Below are 27,789 nucleotides of genomic sequence, written 5' to 3' on the forward strand. Positions count from 1 at the left end.
TATCTGGTATATGTCCGAGTCAAGCAGAAAAGGTCAGATAAGTTGATGTTAGGGAAATAAAGCCTAAGTTACATATTCAAATGTTTTTTTTTCTTTCATGCGATTGTTTCTAACTTATTTATAAGATTATTTCTTTGTTGCTTTGTATGTCCTTCCCCCATGGTATAACCCCTGCTTTCACTGTATTTGATGTTGGTATAATTTGTGGAGGGGAAAGGGAAAAACAAATCGTTTAACTAGGCATACAGGTGGACCCATTGCAACAATGAGATGTACAAGTCATTATGTCGAAAATCGAACTTTACAACTTTGGTGGGGGGTGGGAGGAGGATCGGGTGGGGGGAGGGAAGGAGTATGGGAAGGAGAAACGAAGGAGGAGGCTACAATGCTTGATAAGAAATCTACTCATTACCTTGCTCATGTAACTGTAACCCCTCTGTACAGTATTTTCACAATAAAAAAATCTTACTAAAAAGTAAAAAAGAAAAGAAAACTAGGACCCTATTTTGACATCAAGTCCCCTGACATTTAATTTAGCAACAACTTCTCTCCATGTTCATCTCTGGAAGCATGAGCTTTTCTACAATCTAGATAGATTTAAAGATCAATTTTATATTCTTCATAAAATGAGGAATGTAGGGTAAAGACAATAATATTAAGGTAGGTTATCAAGTTCACATAAGAGTTGTACTTGCATGTGAAAAACACCACAAACAGCCAGGTGCTGGTGGCTCACTCTTGTAATCCTAGCTGCTCAGGTGACTGTGATTTGAGTATTATGATTCAAAGGTAGTTCAGGCAGGAAAGTCAGACTCATCTCTCATTAACCACCAGAAAACCAGAAGTAGTGCTGTGACTCAAAGTGGAGAGCGCTAGCTTTGAGCAAAAGAGCTCAGGCCTTGAATTCAAGCCCCATGGCTGACAAAATTAAAACAAAAACAAAAAAACAGCATAAATGTGGGTATTTTTGTGTACAAAGAATGGACACTATAGAAAAAAAAAGGAATAGAGAAAGCAGGAATTATTTGGAGGTAGATATTGCTTTTCTTCGTTCACTTAACTTGGTGTACAGAAAGACAAAGAGTTATTCATTGGGGATATTTAAAATTTAGTGATGACTATGCTTTGGAGTCATTGCTGGTTGGAGATGTAAAAGAGTTGACATTAGATTGTATAAACATAGTCTGAAAGTACAGAACAGCTTCCATGTACCACATATAATAAGGTAGCAAATACATTTACAAAGTCATCAAAGTAAGAATATAATGAGTTAAAGCATACACATTCTGAGAATATATATATATATATATATATATTATACTTTAAGGTTTTAATATGAAGGAGCTGTTAGCCTTGCTGAAATTTCAGTTCATTTATGAACTTTGGCTTGCTTTATAAAACCTAAGTTCAAGTCATGGATCCAGCCATATTCTCTCTATCTACTTCTAAGTAAGTTAGGAAATGTTTGCTAACTTGTATTTAACCTTTTCACCTTGGCAAGAAATTATCAATTAATACCCTAGCTTTTAATTTATATCTTTGCCTTTGACAAATGTCATGACTGTCTTTATGTAATCCTAACTCCCAAATCTTCCTTCCATTTAGTAACATTGAGCCAGTTTTCTCATTATCTGTATATTTGTTCTAAAAATTATATTTATTCACTTTATTTCTCAAGTTCATAATTGTCCTCCATTCTAGGGGTTCCAAACCAGGATAACAACTTCCCTGGAGTTATTTCTACAGGGCATTTGTTAGAATTGCTTTTCTTTCTACTACTCTCCCCTAGCTATTATAATTCATATCTGGAAGTTCCCAATTGTTAGAAATTATCTCTTACTTAAAACCATTTTCTCAAAAATACTTAAAATTTGAATAAGACATCTGTCATCAGACTTAGCCTGTTATATTTCTAAGTCCATAGTTTCTAATTGCTTAGTAAAGAAAAAGAATGCTAAAAGCACACAAATACCACTCATTCAAAGTTTTATGTTGTTTGGACAGCTTTAAGATACACACTACTTCATTTCATTCTTGAGTTAAAAGAGGTCTTTTGACACTGAAGTTATAGATGCCAGAGGAGAGAACAAAAATAGAATTCTCTAAAAATCATAATTCTTTGTTTCTCTAACCTAATTCTCTTACACTGTGTAAAGTTCAGAAAGTGATTTGGCCTGATTTCTAGAAGGCTACTCCAAATCTAAAACTGATAAATGTCCCAAAATGTATAGTAGCATATGCACTGTCTATAAAACAGTGTATATGCTCCTATACATTATTGCATATAGGTGAACATCTTCTATCACCTGTCTTTAGTGGATAAAATGCTCCAGCCATTTGAAATGCTGATAGTATCTCTGCCATCAGGTTCAGCTTTGCTATTGTATGACCAAAAGTCAGAAGATTTTAATGCAACAAATTAAATAGATGGTTAAATATGAAAGGTAATATTGATTTATCTCAAACTAGTTATGATTTATAATTAAATTTTACTTTCAGATTTTCCAAAAAAAAAACAGATATGAAAGAAACGGTACTACCATTTACTCTAAAACTTCCTATAAAACTTTTGTGCTAATTTGTTGTCTCATTTTACCTCAAAAATTCCGTAATGAAAATGTCCGGGTGGAACCATGTGATGATACACAAATCATTTCAAGTCATCAGGGTTGTATTTTATTCAAATTCACTGAAAACAAATAACTATACAAAAGATTTCCCTTTTCACACATAAACTCTTAGACAGAAATGCTCATGGAGGCAGAAGTTTTGCCACAGTCATTATGAACTGTAAGTTTACAGCTCCATACATACAGGCTCCCAATAAAGTTAATCTGCAAAACATCTATTATAATCAACAAATTAGCAGCAAGTTTGGCAGATGAGGTCATATAAATTCTTCAAAAAGGATACATTAACTTTGTTTAGGAAATAAATGAACATATTCTTTAGTTAATTTACGTGTAATCTGTGGCTCACGCCTGAAATCCTAGCTCAGGAGGCTGAGATCTGAGGATCATGGTTCCAAGCCAGCTATGGCAGAAAGTATGTGAGACTCTGATCAGCAATTAATCACCAAAAAGCTGCAAGCAGAGCTATGGCTCTGTGGTAGAATGCTAAGCTTTAGGGGAAAAAAAAGGCAAAACTCAGAGACAGTACCCAGGCCCTGAGTTTAAGCCCCAGGACCAGCATGTGCATGTGTGCGCACGTGCGTGCATGCACACACACAAATATAACACTCAGATAAATGCACAAAAACCTCGACTACACAAATACCTGAACAAGCTTGCATAGCCATACTCTAATATGATATAAGATTCTAAAAGCATGTATAAATAAGTGATGAATAAACATAGTAGGTAGTTAGAAAAGCCTCACATCATATGAAGAATTCTCAGAAGTATCTAAATACATGAATAATGTTTTCTTCAGTTAATGGAAAAAGAAAATACTTTCCTGCTTTGCCTTGAAATTTGTGAAAGTATTGCCTGCAAGGAATGTTTGTAAAATAAAATCAAAGGCTAAGGCCGTAAATCTCTTAGGGCCACAGTGAATCTGTAAACTATCAGCTATCCTTGAAGTCCCCACAACTCATTTCCGCTTTTTCCTCTTCTCTGGGGCTTAATCCAGTTGGGTGGGCCACCTGGATGCTAATCAACACTTCTCAGGGTTGGCAATAAAATCTAAATATAGAATTTATTTCTTTTCATCTACTCTGAGCAAATCACCTGTGGCCAAAATGGTCTGACTATCAGACCACTCCGTTTTTCAGTCTCTGATAATTTATAGAGCTTAAGCAGATGCTGCAAATTACTGAAGTTCTATGAAGTATTGGAAGAATTTAGCACTGGAAACAATTAGGGCTGGCCTCTTAACGGAAGCTCCAAAATTAGATGGGAATAAAAAGGCTAAAGATAACCATCCCCTATCTTGATTCTCTGTCAAAGAACAGCTCTAAAACAAAAGTGTTTATGGTTTAAGGGGAAATAATTTTTCTTGAGGAAGAAGTTTTAGTAATTACTCCTAGTAAACATGAACAAAAAAATTCAGTTTATCTTGACACTTTGAGAGAAGAAAAGGCAAAAGGGTTTTCTAGGGATGAACCCAGATGCAATAAATCATTTTGGAGTCATAACCATTTTCTTTATTAGATTTTTGAAACCCAGCTGGGACTAAATAGTAGTCTTTTTTTTTTAGGGGATGATCACAAAGTAAATTATGCAGGCTTAATCCTGAGGGAATTATCAAGTCAGCGACAGAAAGTTCATTTCCATCTCTTATATCCCACTTGTTATTAGAAATTATGTATGTGCCCTACTTGTGAGATGATAAACTGATGGTATGTACACTGGCCTTCCCCACTTCGGGTGCCCATGGAAAATATCGGCAGCTGTCTACTACACTGATTCACTCACTGTGCTCATGCAGGTTAACAGAGTGATGCAAGTCTTCTCTAACTGAACAGAGACGCTCAGTGATGTAGTTTACCATACCTACCATGAGGTTCACGGAACATGGGGAGCTCTGCATGTAACTCTGAACATATCTTTTTTGTTTCTCCTTAAAAAAATTTTAAAGTCAAATTGTAATCTAAAGGTAATTTGAAATTCTCAAAGATATTTGAGGTTAGCATATCTTTTCTCCTCTCTTCCTGCTTTTCTTTAATGAAATAAGTTGATCAAACAAATAATTGTTTTTTAAATACTGCCACGATTGGCATGCAGCGATGCAAGAAGTTTGAGATGGGTAGTATGGAGGGAACAAGATGCAGTCAACGTTCATTGTACTAACACAGAGATCCTGCAGTTCTTCTTGTGTAGTAGTAATTTACACATTAGTTCTAAGACAGATCAACCTGATGAAAAATGTACGTATGATTTCCTTGTATAGATGGAGGAATTGAAATTGTGTGAGCTAGTTATTAGCCCAGCTCTGCCTTACTCTGCAGCTCGCACATTAGCAATCATACTCATGGTAAGAACAGAATTCAATGACAAGCCAGTCCCTCTCATATAACTTTTTATTTCTTATCTATCTATTCCCAGTATAGTGGTGAAATCCTCTGTTGTGAACGCTGTTCTCACAATTCAAAAGCAAGATATTGGCATGGCTTTACTCTTAACTTGCAGCAGTTTATTGGAAAGAAGATTAGGAAAGAAATGAGTGAAAGAAATGAATGAGTCTAAGTATTGCTTCCCTACCTATCCAAAGGAAAGTATCTTATTCATTTCCTTAATATAAAAGAAAGTAACTCTGTTTCCAGGGACTTTGGAAGGTTCATCATGATGCTATATTCATAGCTCTTTGAATCGCTTAAAAGAAAAACTGCATACAAGTATAAATTATATTATTCCAATAGAGAAATGGTCCACAAGCCTTAATTACATGAATGCAAATGCACATTTCATTTGAAGGTAAATGGTATTGAGAGCTTTTCTAGAACAGGATGTAAGACCAATATTATTGCATTATCAGAAAAAAGAACTTTTTCCAATAAGTTTCACAAGCATTAAAATATTTCTAAAATCTGGTTAACTTTCTTTTAACATTCCTTTTTAAATTCATGAATAACTTTATATTCTAGTATGTAATTATAGAACACATTTTATGATTTCCTTTATATGCTTTATGGAAAACTAGATTTGCCAAGAAAATCAAACTCAATCAACCCTACTTATATATGTTTTGTAGAATTATATAAGATTCATTTCCAAATAATAAAATTGCAAACTGCACCACTAATGAAAGATTTGGGCAAACCGACTAAAGCTGGGAAGAGTATATTTGAAAATTACACATCTCACATTTTCTGGGGTATTCTAAATTTTAAATACCATGTTTCATTATTGCCAAAACCTATTGTGGATTTACCCAGGAATTTTAATTACCAGAATGTAAGTTAGGGTCTTCAAATAGCTTTTAACCTCCAAACATGATTTAGAAATCACTTTGAGAGTCCTTACATTGAACTTTTTTATACAAAGTATAAAATTGGACCCAAGTCCCAATAAGTCCTAAAGGAGAATAAATTTTACACAAGGAAATTATAATCATGTTTTATGATTGCTTAACAGAAGAGCAGCCGGGAGTTGGTATGGTACCACAGGTAGGCTCTAGCATTTCCTTGTTGAATGTCAACAATCTTGAAGAACACTAATATTAGACAAGGTCACCTTGTAATGCCAATGGTTCAACATAAAATCAAGACTATTCTATAATTATGTCAGATATTGACAAAACATTAACACCATTTAAAACACAAACTTTACCCTCTCACATTCCAGTAAATATAGGTAATTTGTGCTTCTTAATTCTGCTCATCTTTAGCTTAATTCTGCTCATCTTTCCACCTAGTTAAGAATGATGGCCTGGTGCTGGTGGTTCACGCCTGTAATCCTAGCAACTCAGGAGGCTGAGATCTGAGGATTAGGATTCAAAGCCAGACTAGTCAGGAAAGTCCAGGAGAATCTTATCTCCAATTAATCACCAGAAAACTGGAAATGGTGCTGTGGCACAAAGAGGTTCAGGGACAGCAGCCAGGCCGAGTTAAGCTCCATGACTGACAAAAAACATCATGGAGACATTCACAGATTCTCTCTTACTTCCTGATTATATAGTTCAAAACGACTTCCTTTGATCCTTCTGTCAATAATTTAACATGAGACAAAAATCTTTTAGTAAGTTCTCTTTAATATACAGTTCCTCACAGCCTGTTCTCTCCACTGTAATAATTAAATGATCCCAATTCTATTCAACAACATATGTATTCTGGCAGACTTTGGTAAATATGCTTGTTTATGGCATGGTGGCACACATCTGTAATCCTAGCTATTCAGGAGGCTGAGAGAGGAAGGATTGTAGTTTGAGGCCAACCTAGGCAAAATGTTTATGAGATTCCACATCAACTAATAAAAAAGTGAGGGCTGGGAAGTGATAGAGCGCTTGCCTTGCATGCCTGAGGCCCTGGGTTTGATTCCTCAGCACCACATAAGCAAAAAGAAAAAATCTGGAAGTGGTGCTGTGGCTCAAATGGTAGAGTGCTAGCCTTGAGCTGAAGAGCTGAGGGACAGTGCCCAGGCCCAGAGTTCAGGCCGCACGACCGAGCCCCCGCCCCCAAAAAAGTGAGGTACCTGTCATCACAGCCGGAAGTGTACATGAGAGGATCATGGTCTTGGGTGGACAGGCAAAAGGGAGACTCTATCCAAAGGATAATAAGAGCAAAAAGGGCTTGGAACATGGCTTAACTTATAAAGTATAGTGCAAGGACCTGAGTTCAAATCCCAGTACCACCAATCAAAAAGTAAATCTTGTGATAACAAACATTGTATTATGATTAGAAAAGCAAGATACGCTTAGTTTGCCATATTGTTTCTTCAAAGGATACAATAATTAAAATCGGGGCCTCATGATTTTGTGGGCCATTATTCAGGCACTACCTTTATCCCTTTCCTTCCATTTATGTATGTATGTATGTATGTATGTGTGTGTGTCTGTCTGTATGTATGTATCTATCTATTTCTGAGCCAGTAACAGGACTCAAACTCATCCTCTGTCTCTCAGCTTTATTGCTTCATGTTTGGAACTCCACCCCTTGAGCCACCTGTCCAGTCCAGCATCTTGCTGATTAATTAGAGATGGAATCTCACAGATTATTTTTGCCCAGTCTGGTTTCAAATCACAGTTCTCTCATCTCTGCTTTCTGATGAACTAGAATTACAGGCAAGAAAACCACTAGTGCCTGCCACCATTTTTCTTATTTCTGACAATAATTGTAACAGAAAGCTATCCGAGTAAATGGAAAATAATAATCACTTATGTTAAAACTAATAGATAGAATCTTTGAACATATACAAAATCACACCAAATCTATTTTTAAAATTCAAGGCCGAAATAAATGAAATTCTTATACGAATATAACAACTCTCAGAATCACGAATATGTGCAATTTTCCTTTTGGTTTTAAATTTAGCTTACATTAGGAAGATGTTACCCAATACTTACATTAGAGCACAGATGTATGTATAGCACATTAATATAAGCAAGAGATACATAATCACCTACTGCATGCTATCTTTATGTCTTTTAAAAAGTTATTCATATTGATTAGAGTCCTACTATCCTATTATTGACCCATCTGATGATTCTTTTTTTTTGGGGGGGGGGCGGTCCGGTCGTGGGGCCTGAACTCTGGGCCTGGGTGCTGTCCCTCAGCTCTTCAGCTCAAAGCTAGCGCTCTACCACTTGAGCCACAGCGCCACTTTCAGCTTTTTCTTTTTTCTTATGTGGTGCTGAGGAATTGAACCCAGGGCCTCAAGCATGCAAGGCAAGCGCTCTACCACCGAGCCACCTTCCCAGCCCCCATCTGATGATTCTTAACAGCCATGTGAAATATTTCAAAACAGGGTGAGAAAAGTGTTCCTTCTGCTCATATAATTCACCTGGGTCATTGTCAGATAGCAAGCTTCCAGGATATGCCAACCTTATGAATAGCACCGATAAACAAATACAATGTCATAAAAGCACCCTAGGAAATTCTAGGTAATAATGCTCTTTTACAAACAACTCTTAACTAAACTTGTTGCTAAAACTCTTGTAGCCTATGACAAGTCCCAAAGCTCCCTGGAAACCTGTGGTTGCTCTTGCAGGGAGGAGGAATAAGGAATAAGGAATCTACACCTTTTTGCATTAGCAACTGTTCTCATCCCACCAGGGTAAGACCCCAATGTGGTTTTTGTAAAAATAAAGGTAAAAAAAAAACCTTTCCTTTATTGGTATTTCCCATTTTTGCCTATTTGTAACTGCAATCTTCACTCCACACTATGCTTTCACTATATCCCAATGTGTGCTTCAGTGCCAATTCTTTTTAAATAACTCATGACCTATGATTCGCAGTTTCACAGTCAGTTTGCTCTTGAATAATCACAGAAACTACGATGTAGATGCTGTTCAAGAGAAACCCAATAGAACTCTGTGTCCTCTTTGTTATAATCCAAAAGCTAAGAGATGGAAGATAACCAAAAGCTTTTTACGATTTCACTTGTAAGTAGAATGCAATTACCAGTTGGAGGCCGCACAACCTTGGCATCTTCAGATGGTTTAGCCGTAGGCGCCACCCATGGCTTTTCACTTGAAGCTACATTGAAAAGAAATGGAACTTGCTGAAAAAAACTTTTAAGAAGAAATAAAGGAGAGAAATGGATTGCAGATAGAGTTAAATGGCTACCAGAAGACTGCAAGAAATAGCTCATACATATTCTATCAAAAGTCATAATATATTGAGAGAACTAAACAACTAGGTTATGTGAAATTACTGAGTTATGACTTTTTTACTTTAATAAGAAATCCAATCAAGTATTTATTTTTCTTTTTAGTCAAATCAACCACTTATTATTTGCCCTAGTTAACAGAACTCATGAATTTATTGAGGATTTCAGAGCTAGAACCTAGTAAGTGTATTGTACAGAAGCAAGCCATTACCATTCACACGATTATTATTATTATGATAACATTATTACTATTGCATGTATAAGTAAAGAATAGGGATCAAATTCAGGTTCTTACAAATATCAGACAAGCAATCTACCACTGAATTACACCTCACCCCATCATTCAAGTTTGTAACATCAAATATACTTTTATTACCCAAGGTACCCCCAGGTTTCTCAAAAGGGTAGGATGTTTTTGCTTCAGGAAATTCTGGAAGCCTTTTTGGAGCTGTAACAAAACATACAGGATAGCTATGACCTGGGGTTCAAGTAACAGAAAGGATTTTAAAATCTAAGGTAGAAAAAACCCCAACAAACCTACAAAGGAAACTATTTGATATCAACTAAGAAATCTTTATCAGTTTTTCTTCTGTGTTTCAGTGCAGTCTCTCTCTCTATATATATGCATGTATATGTATGTATGTGTATATATATCGTTGTATATACGTGTACATATATTTACATGTTCATGTTATACATGTATGTGTGTACATATATACAGACATATATGTGTTTACATGCACACGTTTGTGTGTCTATCTACTATAGTTGTTTATATACATAGGAACATATATGCTTCTTTGTTGACACTGGACCTTGCTATGTAAACTAGGCTGGCTTTGAGTGCACAGTTCTGTTTCTGACTCCCAAATGCTGGGATTACCAGCGTCAGTTACTATGCCAGACTTAAAATTTCTTTTTCAATTTTTCATTATCAACTCACTGAATCTGAAATATTTGGGCTCTTCTCTTTACTCTTATTGAATTAGTTTCTTGATTTTCTCAGGCATATTAATATATGTGATTATGTACATTTCATTTAAATGCAAACCTAATACCAAGCACACTTGATCTACAAAATATCCATCCAATACCTTTCAGAAGTTGAGTGTTGGTAATTACATGGCTTTTATATAAAGGTCTTAAGATGTTTCACATATAGAAATACTAAGAACTCTAAGGAGCCTGCAGAAGTATTATCAATGTCTCCTCTGAGAAGAGAAATGATTGAGTAAAAAACACTGAAGGGAAATATAAATTTGTTTTGTGACATAATGATTATAAATAGAAAGACTCAAGAACAGTATTAAAACATGACAATATTATGTTTTTACAAAAATGCCAATAGATTTGTTAGTGAAAGCCTCCTTCGGAGCCTTAGATTACTATGATTTTTAAAATCCGGAGCCTAGATTACAATGATTTTTAAAATCACCCTTGAGGGCTTGGTAATGGAGAACTCCTTATTGTGTAAGCCATTTGTCCCATTTTTCTTGTGAGGCAAAAAAAAAATGAGTGAATTAGCTCATGCATAAAAAGTTCAGGCAATAATAAAGCTGCAGAGTTCAATAATTTGTACCTAAAGTGCTCAGTGGCAATTCAAACCTAGGTATTAGAATTGTTTGCGATGCTTCCTGGGTCCTTTCACTGAGAACTACAAAAAAGAAGAATGAGATTAGCAGCACCCTAACTTGGTATTTGACATTGTGGTTTACCCATGACCATGCACAACATGCTTTATAACAGAGACTCATGGGCAATGAGCAGTTGAGGCCTTTCATGGAAAAGAATCGGCTTTCCCTGGGAAAGTTACAGAGCTGTTCCAAATTGAATATACTTTCAGAACACTAGCACCACAGTGCAGAACAAAAATTATACTACTCCTTGTCTTCAGGGAAAGAGAAGAAACTGCAATGGCAAGTTAGTTTCTTTGAGGTAAAATAGCAGCAGACATGAGTAATGAGAACTTTGTATAAATAAATGTATGATGCTTTGGGGGATTCTTCACACATTTAGGACATTAAGAACCTTCAAAAGCCCATTTGATCAGAGATCCCAGAGTCAAGATTTCCAAGTTCTTCCCACCCTTCCATGCTCTGGTGGTTGAAAGGCAACAATTCTGTCTGTCCAACAAAAGACAGGTAGAAAATGCATGCAGTTCATATCTAACATGCCAGGCACCTAACTCAACAAGATCAAGGCATTTTTGTTAACTCTTCCAATGGAATTGGTCCAAGAAATAGGAAAGTTACTTCCCCAAAGGTGTGGAAAGGAAGAAACATGGAAAGGTAGAAGGGAACGAGAGTCAGATTGAAGAACTGGGGTGAGTCTTTTCTTTAATGGATGCTGGGAGGTTATTTTTGTCATTCCTTTTTTTGAAAAGATAGAAAAAAGGTGTAGAATTACCTAGTGTTGTTTCCAAAATGTCGAATGCACTAGACACAGTGGGTTTAGTGCTTCTTGGAACTGTTCCAGGAGTTACTGAAAGGTAAAACGAATGGTAACTTTATGAACTAAAATAAAATGATGAACAACAAAGACCATAAAACATATTTCATCCATCTTTAGAATTAGTAACTGATACTTATACAGCCTATGTCTTTTCAAGTTCCTAATGGTAGTCCCTCTGTCTTGACCTAGATTCTAGGCTGACACTCCTCCTGTTTTCCATTCACATGCTTATCACTGTCTCTTATTATTTATCTTTCTTTTTCTTTATCTACAGGGCTTGTGCGAAGCCTAGAATACACAACACATAATAATTGTTAAATAAAGAACAAATGAGAAAGCCGGTGCTGGTGGCTCACACATGTAATCTTAGCTACTCATTAGCCTGAGACCTGAGAATCATGGTTCAAACCCAGGCAGGAAAGTCCATGAGTTATTTTAAATTATAATATTAAATATGTTATATCTGGAATATAAGTTAGAAATTATAAGTTGAGAATTGTATGCTAGGCACTGGTGGCTCATACCTGTAATCCTAGTTACTCAAGAGGATGAGATCTAGGATGGCAGTTCAAAACCAGCCCAGGCAGGAAAGTGCATGAGACTCTTATCTCCAATTAACAACCAGAAAACAGGAATTGGCTCTGTGGCTCAAGTAGTAGAGCATTAGCCTTGAGCTGAAGAGCTCAGGGACAGAACCCAGACCCAGGCCCAGAGTTCAAGTCTCATGACCGACCAAAAAAAAAAAAGAAGAAGAAGAAAAAAGAAAAGAAAACAAAAAGAAAAACCAAAAGAACAAATGAGAGAAAAAAAAAGACCTAGAGTTAGTGGTTCACTTAGAAACTATTATGCTATTAGGTTTCTCTCTCAAACTGTACTCAGTCAGCAAAGCTTGGAATTGGGTTGAAATTATCTCAGGTTTCAAATGCTTAGCCACTGGGTGGTCCCATACTGCTAAGATTAAAAGCAATGGAGACTTCAGGTAAATAACATTGGTGAAATAAGAACTTGTAGTTATTGAGATCTGGAAGGAATCATGAGCTTGAAAATCCTGGAATTTTGCAAGGTAAGCACATAAAATGGATAGAATACTGAATAATAAGTTGTGGTAGTTGACTGTTTCTGAAATGGAAAGTTCTGAAGTTTAGCCAAAAAAAAAAAAAACAATTTAAGAAATCTGTGGCTTCTCTTCAGATGCAGTGCCAAAAAATAAAGTGTGACTTGGGAAATGGGTAGAATTTTTGAGGCACGCAAGAACTTAGCGTTACCCATTGGATCATGCTGGGGATTTTTAAAACTAAGTACAATGAATCCAAAATGAAAAAAGCACCTAAAAATTGCACTCAGATGGATTATTCCTGAAGTTTAAGTAGCTTCTAACTTTGTCCTGTGAACAAGGAAATGAAGGCATATTTCTCTTCAAACAGGACCATATCTCTTTCTCTATCAGAAATAGTCTACTTCCGGGCTGGGAAGGTGGCTCAGTGGTAGAGTGCTTGCCTTGCATGCATGAAGCCCTGGGTTCGATTCCTCAGCACCACATAAGCAGAAAAAAACGAGAAATGGTGCTGTGGCTCAAGTGGTAGAGCACTAGCCTTGAGCTGAAGAGCTGAGGGATAGTGCCCAGGCCCAGAGTTCAGGCTCCACGATTGGACCAAAAAAAAGAAAGAAAGAAAGGAAGGAAGGAAGGAAGAAAAAAAGAAAGAAAGAAAGAAAGAAATAGTCTACTTCCATCTGTTTCTTGAAGCTATTTTATTACCCTATCAGCCCTATCTTCTCTGGACCAGTTACAAGTCGAAACATTTAATATAGAGGAAATAGCATGAGTATGTCAAATTATGGCAACTTTGCAGATTAAAAGATTCACTTCGGATGAGAGTTCCTTTGCTTAATTGGGGGATTTCTTGCCAAATGTTTGTTTCATCAAGTTCTGGATAAGGTGTTATCACTCTGGCAAAGACTCTGTACTTCAGAGATTAATGTCTCCCTTGTGGTCAAATGGGGTAGTTCATTCAGAGAAGAAACACGGAAAGTTTGTTAGTTCCAGGGATAAAGGATGGGAACAATGTTTACAACATTGACTCTGTAAAGAAATTTTTACTGGACTGTTAGCATTTTGTATGCTAAGGTTATTTATCTTGTAAAGGTATTTGTTTCTTTAAAAATTCAGGATATTTTCATAACTATCAAACCAAGAATTGAGGAAAGAGTAAGTATTTTTCTAAATTGGTAGTAAAAAAATGGTCCCAGGTCTTCATTTAAAAGGAAAGCACCAATACTTAAAAAAAAAACTATTATTACGTTTTAGGGTAAAACTATTTCAGTGTTTATATAACAACTTTCACTTGGACTGAAAATATAGCTTTCATGTTACATATCAGCTATATAATTCCATTATTCAGTTTTTGTCTTCATTTTTCCCTAAGCATTAAAGACCTAGGATCTCATTTTGTTTTATACTTATGACTAAATCAAGGTTCTAACTGACCATCGCTGAAAATATATAAGCTTGTCAGTGATTCCCTGTATGAAAAAATGAAAACATTAATAGTTTTCCCAGTGAAAAGATAGGGATCTCCTTACCTGTTATGGGTTGTGTTAGGATTTTTTCAACCTCTGGCGTTTTAGATTCAGCAGGTAATGCCAATGTTTCATTTTTAGCTAAAACAAAGAAAAAAAACAATTTACCTCACTTCTTCATAGCACAGTATCCAAAAATACTTCATGCAAAATAAAATCAAGTTATAAATTATTTTTTAGTTACTCTACATATATCCCTTTCAGCCAGCAAGTCAATTTTACTGTGCATTTCTACCAGGGACTAAGAAGAAGAAGAAAAGATAGACTTCAAAATTCCTTCTTATTTTCCCTAGCTAATTCTTTAAGATCTAAACTGACATCGGAATGAAAATGAAAATTACAGCTCAGTACTTGGCTAACTTTTGTCATTCTCAGAGTTTCTAGAATTCATAATTTATACTTTTAATGTCCCTCTGAATGTTATATTCCAGTACATCTACTATCTAAAATACTAGTAAATGGAAATTTTCATTATACATGTTAAAAATTTTAAGAGATTAAAACACTGAAACTTTAAAGAAACACAAATAACACACATAGAAAAAAACAAAGTATTTGGAACACTTTATGGCAAAAACTGTTAAATTTTACTTGAGCCATATGTTAATTTTAATCTGCTCTTTCATTCGGTGTAGAAATTCAATGCAAAAACTAGAATAAGATCAAGAAACATTGCACTCACAAACTAACATGTTAAATTGAAACCTCTTTGTATTAATATAAAAAGAGAAAAAAGAATACAATCTGTTTTCCCCTCTTAATGCAAATATCTGGGAAACCTACTTCTTTACAAGGTAGGAGCTCTTTCTCAAAAAAAGATTATGGCTAAACTAGAATTTCCCAGTGGCTAATTAGTCGCCAACTTTAGAATGTTCTTGGTATTCATTCCAGTCAGTTATTTAGCAATCTCAGTCAAGTGACCTGCTTGTACTATTTTGAAACAGTCGAACAGCATGAAAAAAATTCATGCCACCTAAAGCTGATTAATTAATCAGATAGGATTTAAAATATATATAGGCTATATAGGCTATGGATCTGTGAACTTTGGCATTATTGACACTTGAGACTAGTTAGCATTTTGGTTGGGGGTAGGGGTGGAGATGATAGGTGGGGGAAGATCCTGTCCTGTTTACTTAAAGGAGATTTGGTGGCATTTCTTGCTTCTACCCATTAGATTCCAATAGTACCCCAATAGTTGTGATGGCCAGAAATATCTCCAGACATTGGGGGACAGAGTCATTGCCTGCTGAGAATTAGTCTAGTTTATGAAAGTTTTTTTGAACATGCAAATTTTGTAGGTAATATCACTCTCGGAAAAGCCATTTTTCTTGGTTCCATGTAATATAGGTACAAAATATTCACTTACTTCTAATGAATTTAAAGACAGAGAGTTATTGAGAAAGTAAGAGATGGAGAGATATTTAAGTGAAGGACACTTGATATTAAATGTCTACAAGCATTCTACTGCAATATGCCCAACGACAATAATGACACCAGAAAAGTAACATGTCATTGAAATAAGTCCTAAGCCTTATGAGATTTCTTATCCTCCATTATTATTCTTTTGTACTTTTTTTCCAGCAGAGTCTTAAGTTTTGGCAAGCCAAGTGTTGGCTTTGGCAAACCCTTTGTACATCTCTCAGAGATAACCCAGAGATGTGTGTGTGTGTGTGTGTGTGTGTGTGTGTGTGTGTGTGTAGTACTAGCATTCTTGTTTATTTCTCTCATTATTCACACCATATGTTCTTAGAACAAAAGCTATTACATCTCTTGATGTCCCATGTTGTGCACTGGTAGAATGGGATGTTATTTTTAGAATTTACTCCCTGAAGAAATACGACTTATCTGAATTGCTGTAATAATTAGCTTCAGGGAAGTTTATTTCTCCCTTGGTAGTATAAAAGCTGTTTATGCCCATGCTCTTTTTATTTGGAAAAAATAGCATTTCTGCTCAACAAAATGAAAAGCGGCTTACAGACTAGGAGAAAATATTTGAAAATCGTGTTTCTGATAGGGATTTAATATCCAAACCACATAAAGAAAGAACTAATAAAACCCAGCAACAATGTCAGTGATTAATTTGATATTTCAAAATAGCTGGTAGAGAGAGTTTTGTTCCATGGGCAAATACTTTACCACTGAGCTACATCCTTATCACCTCCTCCCAATTTTATTAATATTGCTTCTTTTTGAAACAGTGTGTTAAGATGAGAAATTTGATGGATGAGATTTTCCTTAGATTTCCTGCATTTGCAAATATACCAAGTAGATCAATCCCTCCAGCAAATAAGAGATTTTCTATGTGTTAAATTTACTATAGGCATTTCACTAGAAATCTAAGTTCGAAAGGTATTTTCTTCTTGTATTTCTTGTTATTTGCACATAGTTTTTCTCTATTATTATGACATTGAACTGTGACATTTGAATGAGTCATCAGAAAAACAAAAACAACACTAAACAAAATCCAGTAATACTCACAAGTTAAATAATTTGTCTTAAGGCAGCACATTAAAACTTGGCAAAGAAAATTTTCTGAAAACATTACTCAAAACTAAGTAATGGTATGGCATCTTAACAATAAAATAAAATTTTAAAAAGAAATTAAAAAAAACTAAGTAATAAAACAACTTGTCTTTAGTTCAGAACTGACACCTTCATATCACTGATCTGGGGAACTATTCTAATCATCGTTAGTCTCCTTCACAAATTGTCTTTTGTACTTTTAATGATCATATTAAGGACCAAATGAAGAAGAGGCTAATTAGCACCTTTATTTCCTCCTCTTAGCACATGCTAAGAATACAGTCTCTGTAGAGAGAAGGGTTAAGTACAAAGTCCCAAGTTTTGGCTCTTCCAAATTCTGTTCCATGGAGGGAATTTAATTTGGAAGTTTGTGGGTAGCACCACATTTACACAAGGCAGAATTAAGTCAGAATGTTATAGCTGAGAAACAAGTGGTTGAGTCTAATGGACAAATTAAGAAAAGGAAATCCAAAGTCACATATCTGACTTCTTGCAGGTAATATCATTTTATGATGTATGAGTATTTTATTACAAAAATTCAAAGAATATACAGAATCAGAAATATTAGCAAATATTTTTCAAGTTTTTCTAAGTGGTATGTAAGTTTGGAATTTTTTCTAAAATCCTATCTATGATTAAGTGTTCTTCCATTTTTGAACACATACATATATTTATATTTTATCTAAATATAAGATAGCAATTTCACTGCTCATGTGATCTGGATGAGTATCTCTATGCTGCAGTTTCCTTGCTCTTCTCTTTGTCATCACCATACACTTCATTTACAAGATTGCAAGGTTGTTTGGTTAGTCTAAGCATAGTGGTGCTCATGCTCAGTAACTGAAAAGTCCAACTGTAGACCTTTGATACTTACCTAATTGTGCCTTTAGGGCATCTGAAATCTCCAACATTATAGATGTAGGCAGTTTTACAGTGGTTTCATTCAGACCTGGAATAATAAGGTGGACTACAAGGAAATAAAGGGAGAAGAAAGTGTATTGTGAAATAAAATAAAGTTCAGATCATCTGACACTAGATTATGAAACTTAGCAAGTATTTGTTTTAGCCAATTAGAACCCAAATTTTAAAATGTTGCAATACCTTTTTCAGTAAAGTAGTCTTCATATTTAGAACCAAATGAATGAAATTCTCTTTTAGTTCATAAACAAAAAATTGTAAAATCAGTGCTTAAGAAGCACAGTTTTAAAACAGACCTTAATAAACATCAATATATAGTTTAAAATGTGGTAAAGAGAGAACATCATTTTCAATCACAGTGATGTGTGTGTGTGTGTGTGTGTCCACATACCCACATGCACTCCGATGTACTGATCCTGGGACTTGAACTCAAAGCCTGGGCACTGTCCTTGAGCTTTTTTGCTCAAGGCTAATATTCTGCCACTTTAGCCACAACTTTACTTCTAGCTTTTTTGTGTTTAATTGGAGATAACAGTATCTTGGACTTAACTTCCCAGGTTGGCTTTGAATCATGATCCTCAGATCTCAGCCTCCGAAGTAGCTAGGATTAGAAGTGTGAGCTACTGTCACTCAGCTTACTGAACTGAGTGTCAACATGACCCTGAGCTGTCAATATGACCCTTAAGAACCCTATGGATAGATAGGATGAGTGCCATCATTCCACTGAACTAGATCAATCTCTTTAAAATGCCAGGTTAAAAATATGGTCTTGACTATCATCCTGGCATAGACATGCCAGAATGTCTAAGCAGTGAAAGAAAATGAGCTGAAATTAATTTGGCAGACCTACTCAACCGGTCACAGCTCTATCAGGGCCCTACTATCAAAAGAGTAGCTTACTTACCTATGCTAGACATAGATTTTAAGATTGACTCACTCACCTAGAATTGTTCCTCCAAAGGGAGTCTTATCTGGGGATTTAGTTGAAGCCTTGTGGGTAACGTTCTGAATCACTGTTGAGACACAAAATGACAATAGTGCTGTAAGAAGAATAGGAAGAAGCTGGTGATATGAAGCCATCTGCCCTAGAAGATGGCTTCATCTGAGTTTATCAGCTAATAGAAATCAACTCGGAGGGCTGGCGACAGAGGCAAGGGAGGAATTAGAAGCTACTTACTACCGTAATACCTTTTCTATTAGGTAACAGAAGGCTGGTCTATCATAAAGTATTCCATTCTTTTTTAGTGGGAAATTTCCTTCCCATCCCCACTGTCTGCTGCCTGTCCTTTCCCAAGTCAATAAGAGTTAGCACAAACTGTGCCAAAGACTAAGTGATAAGAAAAGTTTAGGAAGCATACATTCTTGAAGTAAAGAATCTTTAGATGATTCTCATAACTAATTGGTCCTGTTTTAAGGGTACACTTAGGACATTGTGTTTGCTTAAAATTTTAAGGCCATATCTCTTCCAATAAAAAACCTCCTAGAAATAGTGGAGCCAATTTAAGCACTTGAAAACTTTCTTCATTCTCTACCATACCTCCCAACCCCCAAACTAGTTTTTTTTAAATTAGTACTGTTATGGTTGCTTTGTCCAGAATTGTCCAACCAGTGTCATTTGTTCATGTTTTTGCATATTAGTACATAAGCCCAAACAATCTATTAACATCTAATTTACTAAACTAAAATAGTTGGTTCAGATTTTCTCTGGAAATAATTTTTTAAATTGAAAAAATATGCACCATATTTAATTATCTTAGTTAAAAATAGTCCTGACATGTACAGAGCAGATTAATTACCTTGCTTGATGATTGTTATTGGGATGAGCTTCCTTGGGACATATGCTGGCTGAAAAGAGAGAAATAAAATAAGTTTCTGTTTCTGGTTTTTTTTTTGTGTGTGTGTGTGTGTGTTGAACTTAGGGCTTGAACTTAGGGTATAGGAGCTGTCCGAGAGCTTCAAGGGTAGTGCTTGAACCACAGCTCTATGTCCAGCTTTAAAAAAAAATAGTTTACTGGAAATAAGAGTCTCATGGACTTCCCTGCCCCTGCTGGCTTCAAACCACTATCCTCAGATCCTAACTTCCTGAGTAGCTAGGATAACAGGCATAAGCCACAACACCTGGCCTGGAACCAGTTTTTAGAATTAATGTTAATGCTGGGTGCTGGCGGCTCATGCCTGTAATCCTAGCTACTCAGGAGACTGAGATCTGAGGATCACAGTTCAAAGCCAGCCCAGGCAGGAAAATCCATGAGACTCTTATCTCCAAATTAACCACCAAAAAACTGAAAGTGTCAGGCTGGGAAGGTGGCTCAGTGATAGAGACTTGCCTTGCATGCATGAGGCCCTGGGTTCGATTCCTCAGCACCACATAAGCAAAAAGAAAAAAGCCGGAAGTGGTGCTGTGGCTCAAGTGGTAGAACACTGGCCTTGAGCTGAAGAGCTAAGGGGCAGTGCCCAGGCCCAGAATTTAAACCCCACAACTGACAAAATAAAAGAAATTTAAATTAATGTTAATAACAAAAATAATCAGACTTAGATGTAGTTCTTTTCTATCTTCAGTGAGGTTTACTATGACACAGGTTTGGTAGTCACTGGAAAAATCTTTAACACACATCTGCCTCCATTTTATTAGACTACATATTTCCCCTGCCCTGAAAATAGCAAGATTTGACAGGGGAATTTCACGAACTCCCATTTACTTAGAAACTGCAATGGAAACAAACCATTCTAGATTGGTTAGAATTATTTCCATTTCATTTTAGATAGGACACAGCCAAGTTCTTTCTTTACATTTTCCCTCTAAAATATGTTAAAAGACATAAACGTTTTTTAAACCAGTCAAGATCAGTTGAGTATACCCAACTACTGTTCCTGTAACTCCAGCTATCCTAACCACCATGAGCTTCTGGCACTATTATTGCCTGAAAAGGACCACAGACCTAGACATTTCTTTTTTTGGGGGGGGGTCCGGTTGTGGGGCCTGAACTCTGGGCCTGGGCGCTGCCCCTCAGCTCTTCAGCTCAAGGCTAGTGCTCTACCACTTGAGCCACAGCGCCACTTCCGGCTTTTTTCTTTTTGCTTATGTGGTGCTGAGGAATCGAACCCAGGGCCTCAGGCATGTAAGGCAAGCGCTCTACTACTAAGCCACCTTCCCAGCCCCAGACCTAGACATTTCTCACTTCAAAGTCTGCACTCCACCTTTCTGTCTCCATTTATTCACAAGAACCTCAGAAGTACTAGGAGAGAGCCTAGAGCACAATGCTGCCACCTTTTACTGAAATTACCTCAGAAATCTTCCCACCTGAAGGTTTAAGTCATAGACTGACTAGAACTTGGACTTTACAGCGAAGCCATTGCCAGACATGAGCACCAGGCAAAGGCAGATAAGAGTGAAGAGAAGACAGAGTGAGAAGAGCAGGAATTATACATGGGAGGATTACACATTGGCTTGAAAGAGTTGGAATGTGCATGAAGTGTGTTGAGCACTTGGTAGAACTTAATCACATGATCTATATAGACACACCATGTGCCAGATCTGTTGATTTTCTAGGATGAGCTGAATGTGAGACACTTGTATCCTCAGTTAAGAAGTATCACAATACCAGGAGTAGGCTACAATGAATGATAACAAATGTACTCATTATCTTACCCATGTAATTGTAACCCCTCTGTACAGTATTTTCACAATAAAAAAATAAATAAAAAAAGAAGTATCACAATACCAACCCTATTGCTGGCTATTTTTGCTCTTGCATTAAGGACACACAAAAAATACTCAGAAAATAAGCTTTTATGTTTATGTTTTAAAAACATACAGAACGTAAGTTTACTATCACTGAGTAAGTTTTCAAGAGTTATTTCTGTACTTATGGCTTAGTAATTTCTTTCTTATCATTCACCTTAAGGAATTAACTAAAGATACACCTTAAGGAATTAACTAAAGATACATATAATTGTTTTTGGACAAGAGTGGTTATTGCCACAATTTAAAATAACTTCTCTATCTAGAAAATACAGGCTTTATTTAATCCAAAGTACTTTATATTCAGGTTTTATTTGAAAAGTAATAGTTCAAATTTTTTAATTTGTTATAGTTCAAAATTAATTAAAATGGAAACATTCCGAATATAAATAAATACAAAGGGCACAAGTTTCATTGACTGTATAACTCGATTTTTTTTGGGGGGGGGGGTCCGGTCATGGGGCCTGAACTCTGGGCCTGGGCACTGTCCCTCAGCTCTTCAGCTCAAGGCTAGTGCTCTACCACTTGAGCCACAGCGCCACTTCCGGCTTTTTTCTTTTTGTTTATGTGGTGCTGAGAAATCAAACCCAGGGCCTCATGCATGCAAGGCAAATGCTCTACCACTGAGCCACCTTCCCTGCCCCTGTACAACTTGATTTTATAAATTTGTATGGACATAAAAACCTAGAAGAATATACATCTAAGTTTTTAACAATAGTTTTTTAATAAGCTTACATTCATTTTATGTACCTTTCTGTATTTGCCAAGTTCCCTGAGTAATGAATTCCATCTCTAATCAGGCAAAGCTACTTTCATCTACAGCCTGTTCAATTGTCACATCCATGTCTGTCCTGCAACAACCAGTATTAGTGAAGAGGGAATGATTTTAATTTAATTTTAGACGTTTTTGAACAAGGGAAAGATAAGAACATGGTCAAAATTAAAGCATATCTTTTGGCATGAAAGAAAAATATTCTCAGCTATAAAATTACAATGAAAGGAAGCTCACTTTCAGTTTCATCCTAGGAATCTTCACGTCAGCACATTCAGATGACCTGGTCCCCCTCATCGGCTCTAGCTACCCCTTACCTGTCCTGTTTCAGCCAAAGTGCTGCCAGCACCTAGTCTCTATAACTTCTCAGAACTGTATTGCATTTTATCTCCCTTTTATCTTAACAAATTTACATTTATTTTGACATTAAATTTTTCAAGTTTTTCACAATTATATACATTTATGAGGTGCAATATGATGTTTTGATATAAGCATAAAAAGGGGAGTTGAGCCGGGTGCTGGTGGCTCACATCTGTAACCTAGCCACGTAGGAGGCTGAGAGCCAAGGATCACAGTTCAAAGCCAGCCTGGGCAAAAATGTCCATGTGACTCTTATCTCCAATTAATCACCAGAAAGCCAGAAGTGGTGTTGTGGATCAAAGTGGTAGAACACTGCTCTTGAACAAAAGAACTCAGGGACAGCATCCAGGCCCTGAGTTCAAGCCCCATAACCAACAAAAAAATGGAGTGAGTGAATCACTAATATAATATATATCTAATATATACCCATAGCCTCATTTGTCCATCCTTCATTTGTGGTAAGACATTGAGAATTGAACTCTACATGATTAGTATTCATGGTCATGCTGCCTTGTAATAGTTCTCAAGAAGTTGTTCACCTGTTCAAAACTTTGAGCAGCATCTTACCATTCCTCTCTGCCCCAGTAACCAACATTCTGTTCTTTACATTTGTAAGGTCAACACGTGAGAGAATTTTCAGTGGCCAGTATGGCAAACTCCAATCATCAGGGAACCTCCTTGTGGAGAAGCCACATCATCTTTCTAGGCACCAATACCATTTTTGTTAAGTTTGAGGCTACAGTAACAAAAGCTAATAAGTGACCCATCTTCTACCGGCTCAAAGTCCTATCACTTAGTACATGTTTTACAGAATGTGAAGTTTTTAGAGACATTTCACACATGATAGTGAAAAGGGCAACATGTTACTGTGTTGATTGCCTTTAAAAGGCATGATACCATTTTTCATTTCTTTATTGTAATGATTTATTTCAGATTATTTTTTGACAGAAACAAGTGGAGAATATGCCACAAAATTTCTGTGCTGAGCTATTATTTGAATATGGACCAATGTTCTATTAAGTTGACAAGACGATAGGTACAACGTGTGCTTCCAAAAGTAAGGAAAGCACTGACTGCATAAGGCAATTCTTCCTAAACTTACGATTTCATATTTCCTGCCTCGCCTGAATCCAAAGATCTGCCTGGACTGGACCAATGAAAAAATAGGTAAGTTTTTCTGAGGACATCAGAAAATATTTTCTACCTTATGTATCTCTGCCAAAGACTTTAAAATCCCCACTCAGGAATCCAAACTGTGTCTTCTTATAAAAAAGTAGGGAAAACTGCTATCACCCTCATCCACCAGAAAGTGAAATACCATGATAATTATTAAGATCATAGCATAAAACTATTTACAACCCATTTTATCTTATTTTTTAATACTTGGGAATGAATCCAGGGACTTGAATTTGCTAGGAGAGTGCTCTACCACTGGAGCCATATGCTGAGCCCCCAAATTTGTGTGTGTGTGTGTGTGTGAATTTTAAAAGATACCCATGGTCTTTCCTTGCTGCTATAGGCTTGTTATTATGGATGTCTTTGGCCTTGTCCTGGAGTCCCTGGGGAGATGGCATGGGACCTGGTTGCGGGGGGGGGGGGGTGAAGCAGTCAAAGTCTCGCAGGCTTATGTGCAATCTGGGCTGGTATGGTGCATGATTTGAATGTCCCTCAAAAGTTCACAGCTCATGAGTCAGTAACTTAATCCTCCATGTGGAAGTGTTGACAAGCGAGATCCTTAAGAGGTGATCAACCCATTAGGTTAGTCAATATTGGAGTGGGTCTTGGTCAAAGGCCACATATGGCCCTCTCCACCCTTTCACTACTACTTTTACCACTCACCATGGATGACATAGCATGAAAGCCCCTACCAAATGCCAGCCTCTGGAACTTGGACTTTATATAATAAATGTATAAATGAATAATAGTTTACTATTAATTTATTATTTTATTAATTATGTAACAAGTTAATATTAAGGCATGGTGATTCCTGCCTGTAGTCCCAGCCACTCAGAAGGATCTAAAGTTTGAGGCTAGCCTATGTGAGACTATTTCAGAAACAATGGCTTAGAATCAATATCTAGTACAATAAAGAAAGGAGAAAACAAAGAGAAGGAGGGAAAATAAGAAGGAAGAAAGGAAGACAAAAATGAATGAAAGAAGAAAAAGAAAGAAAGAGTAGTCAAAGGAATGATGGAAGGAAGTGAAAAAGAAAAGAAAGTGATATTTAAAGTACTTAGCAATTAGTAGATCAAAGGTACTAACCAAGGGCTGGGAATGTGGCTTAGCAATAACTGCTTGCCTAGCATACATGAAGCCCTGGGTTCAATGCCTCAGTACCACATAAACAGAAAAAGCCAGAAGTGGAGTTGTGGTTCAAGTGGTAGAGTGGTAACCTTGAGCAAAAGATGCTTAGGGACAGTGCCCAGCCCTGAGTTTAAGCCCCAGAACTGGCAAAAAAGAAAAGGTACTAACCAATCAAAAAAGACCCTGGTACAGCTGTACTGGGGCTTGCCAGCAGAACACATTACATACCTGCATACAAGAATTATAACATACAAAGCAGCAAAACAAGTAAGATGAATATACTTAGTACTCAAAGAGGTTTTTTTTTCTTTTTTCTTTGATTCAGGTGCAGAAGCTTGAACTCAGAGTATTGTACTACAATTCAGATCAAGCTCTATCACCTGAGCCACATCTCCAGTTCTGGCTCTCTGTTAGTTCATTGGAGACAGAAGTCTGAAGATTTGTCTGCTCAAGGATGGCGTCCAATGGTGATCCTCAGATCTCAGCTTCCTGAATAGCTATATAATGCCTATAACAGATCATAGTCACCAGCCACTGCCACCCAACTAGTACTCACTTTTCACCTAAGATTATTTCTCCTATTCTCTGTTTTGCTGTTTAGTATATTTAGAAGTAAGGCTAGTTAGATTAATGAAAACATATTTCAATCTATCTTTTACTTTAAATCAAAACATCTGGAATTAATTTTATATCATTCGAAATACTGCTTTCCAAGACCCGTCTCAGAGAATATGGAGGTGAATGTTTGGATCTAGTCTTTATGAGGACTGACATATCACTCTGAAGTATCAACTGAACTTTCAGAATCAATTCTATATTGTCAGCTAAGACAGTCAAGTCTGTCCAGATGTCTCCTTTACTACTTTGCTACTTCTCAGAGATGCCCAAGAGCATAGCTGACAATTCATAAAACATTTTTCTGTTATCCAGAAAGTATTTTCCTTGAAAATACCTTTTCAATGAATTGGGTATTCCTCTGAAAATAACCAAGAGTTTTAAAGAGCAGCTCACCAGAACTGGCTGAAGTTGGAATGTCCTGCCTCACAGCTTGAAGTGATAAAGCATCTGGCCTAGTGTCACAGACACAGGAATATTCTCCCTAGCCCTTCATGACTGATTATGATGTGAGAAAGAACATTAAATTCCCTTGTAGTAAAATGTCAGCCATCTTTCCCAATCCTACTGAGTAAATCGCCCTAAAGGAAATGTTCTGCCCAAATAAATAAAATTATTGGGATGTAACAGCTGAGAAGAAGGGAAAAAATGACATCATGAAGTCACACGGAAGATCGAACATGGTAACTCCTTTGTATCACAAAGGAGATAACAATAACATTAATTCAAGATGAAATGAAAATAAAGATAGAATGTGACAGTCAAGAGGTAGGAGATATGTGTCCTAGGAAACCATACCCATGAGTGAGATTGTTCTGGAAAAGGATTAAAAGGTATTCCACTATTCCACCTTCCATGATATTAATTGGATCCAAGAAACAAAAATCAACCTGGCACTGGTGGCTTGTGTTTGCAATCCTAGCTACTCAGGAGGCTGAGACCTGAGAATCACAGTTCAAAGTAAGCCTGGAAAGGAGAGTCTGTAAGATTCTGACCTCCAATTAACTACCATAAAAGTTAGAAGTGAAGTCATGGCTCAAGTGGTAGAATGCTAAACTCGAGCACAAAAGCTTGGAGACAGTGCCTATATCCTGAGTTCAAACTCCAGGAATAGAAAAAAAAAGCCAAAAAGCATTAGGCATGACACATATAGTACTAGGCCAACTGGTTGTTTAGAAAAATATAAAGCTTATTTATTACAAAAATTAAAACTAAAGAAGAGGAAATAGGATATGTTCATCTATTTTCTGGAGATGGAAAGGCTTTCTAAAATATAACTGAAAGCAAATTTCAACATTTGCCTATTTAAAATGTTCTAATAAACAAAATTAACTTGTTATATGTGAAAAATATTTCTAGATGATATCATATAGTATCACTGTCCTTTAACCTATAAAGTCTTTAAACTATTCAATTAAAATTTTCAATGCTCAATAAACAAAGAACTGCAACTAAAGGTCAGTAAGTGGAAAATACAAGTGAGAAAGTATTACTTTATCTGCAGTTAGAGAAATGGAAATGAAGTGACTATTTTAGCTGTTATGTTAGCCAAAAGCTTACTGGAAGAAATACATAATGATTTCAGTAAGGGCATTATAGCAAGATAAACTCAGACACAAATTTTTGGCAAAAGTTAAACACCTTTCTGGAAAGAAGTTTGACCATACATATTAGGAATCTTAAAAATGCTAAAAGTCTAAACTGATAGTAGATATTTCTATTTTGAGGAAACAACTAGAAATGTGAAGATTTTTTTTGTATGTGTCTTCTGTAACAGCACAAATTAAAACAATTAAAAATAACTTAAATGTCTACAACCTAGAAACTGATTAAGTAGATAATATATTTAGATTATGTAATATGCGACAGTTAAATTATATTTATGAAGAGCATTCAATGACATGAAATATGCTTATGCTATATTTTGACTAAGGTAAAAACAGCAAGGTACAAAATTGCATATAGTATGATTTTAACTTTATCATGAAAAATTAAATGTTCTCATGTTTTTTTTAATCACTGAAACAAAATAGTGTCCAGAAACATCCCAGTACACTTAAAGCCATCTTATTCTTGGCAAAGGTACTAAAAATATACATTGAAGAAAAGACAGGTTCTTCCATAACTATATTAGAAGCACAAGATAATCAACTTGAAATGGATCAGAAATCTAAATATAAGACCTGAAAGTGTGGTAATATTAGAAAAATATATAGGGGACTGGGAAGGTGGCTCAGTGGTAGAGCGCTTGCCTTGCATGC

The 27,789-nt window shown here is 36.2% G+C and overlaps 1 protein-coding gene across 1 annotated transcript in view; it reads right to left on the reverse strand.

Annotated features, from left to right (window-relative positions):
• Abi3bp (ABI family, member 3 (NESH) binding protein) overlaps positions 1 to 27,789 on the reverse strand; it is a 187,052-nt gene that overhangs the window by 82,201 nt on the left and 77,062 nt on the right. The window contains exons 5-13 of the mRNA XM_013024095.1: positions 25,866 to 25,983; positions 19,532 to 19,580; positions 18,677 to 18,748; positions 17,692 to 17,784; positions 14,298 to 14,375; positions 11,673 to 11,747; positions 10,846 to 10,920; positions 9,643 to 9,714; positions 9,059 to 9,133 (exon numbers count right to left, since the gene is read on the reverse strand). Of these exons, the coding sequence (XP_012879549.1) occupies positions 9,059 to 9,133; positions 9,643 to 9,714; positions 10,846 to 10,920; positions 11,673 to 11,747; positions 14,298 to 14,375; positions 17,692 to 17,784; positions 18,677 to 18,748; positions 19,532 to 19,580; positions 25,866 to 25,983 (707 nt within the window). The remainder of the gene's footprint in view (positions 1 to 9,058; positions 9,134 to 9,642; positions 9,715 to 10,845; positions 10,921 to 11,672; positions 11,748 to 14,297; positions 14,376 to 17,691; positions 17,785 to 18,676; positions 18,749 to 19,531; positions 19,581 to 25,865; positions 25,984 to 27,789) is intronic.

This window comes from Dipodomys ordii, unplaced genomic scaffold (genome assembly GCF_000151885.1).
Source record: "Dipodomys ordii isolate 6190 unplaced genomic scaffold, Dord_2.0 Scaffold73, whole genome shotgun sequence".
Taxonomy (NCBI): Eukaryota; Metazoa; Chordata; class Mammalia; order Rodentia; family Heteromyidae; genus Dipodomys; species Dipodomys ordii.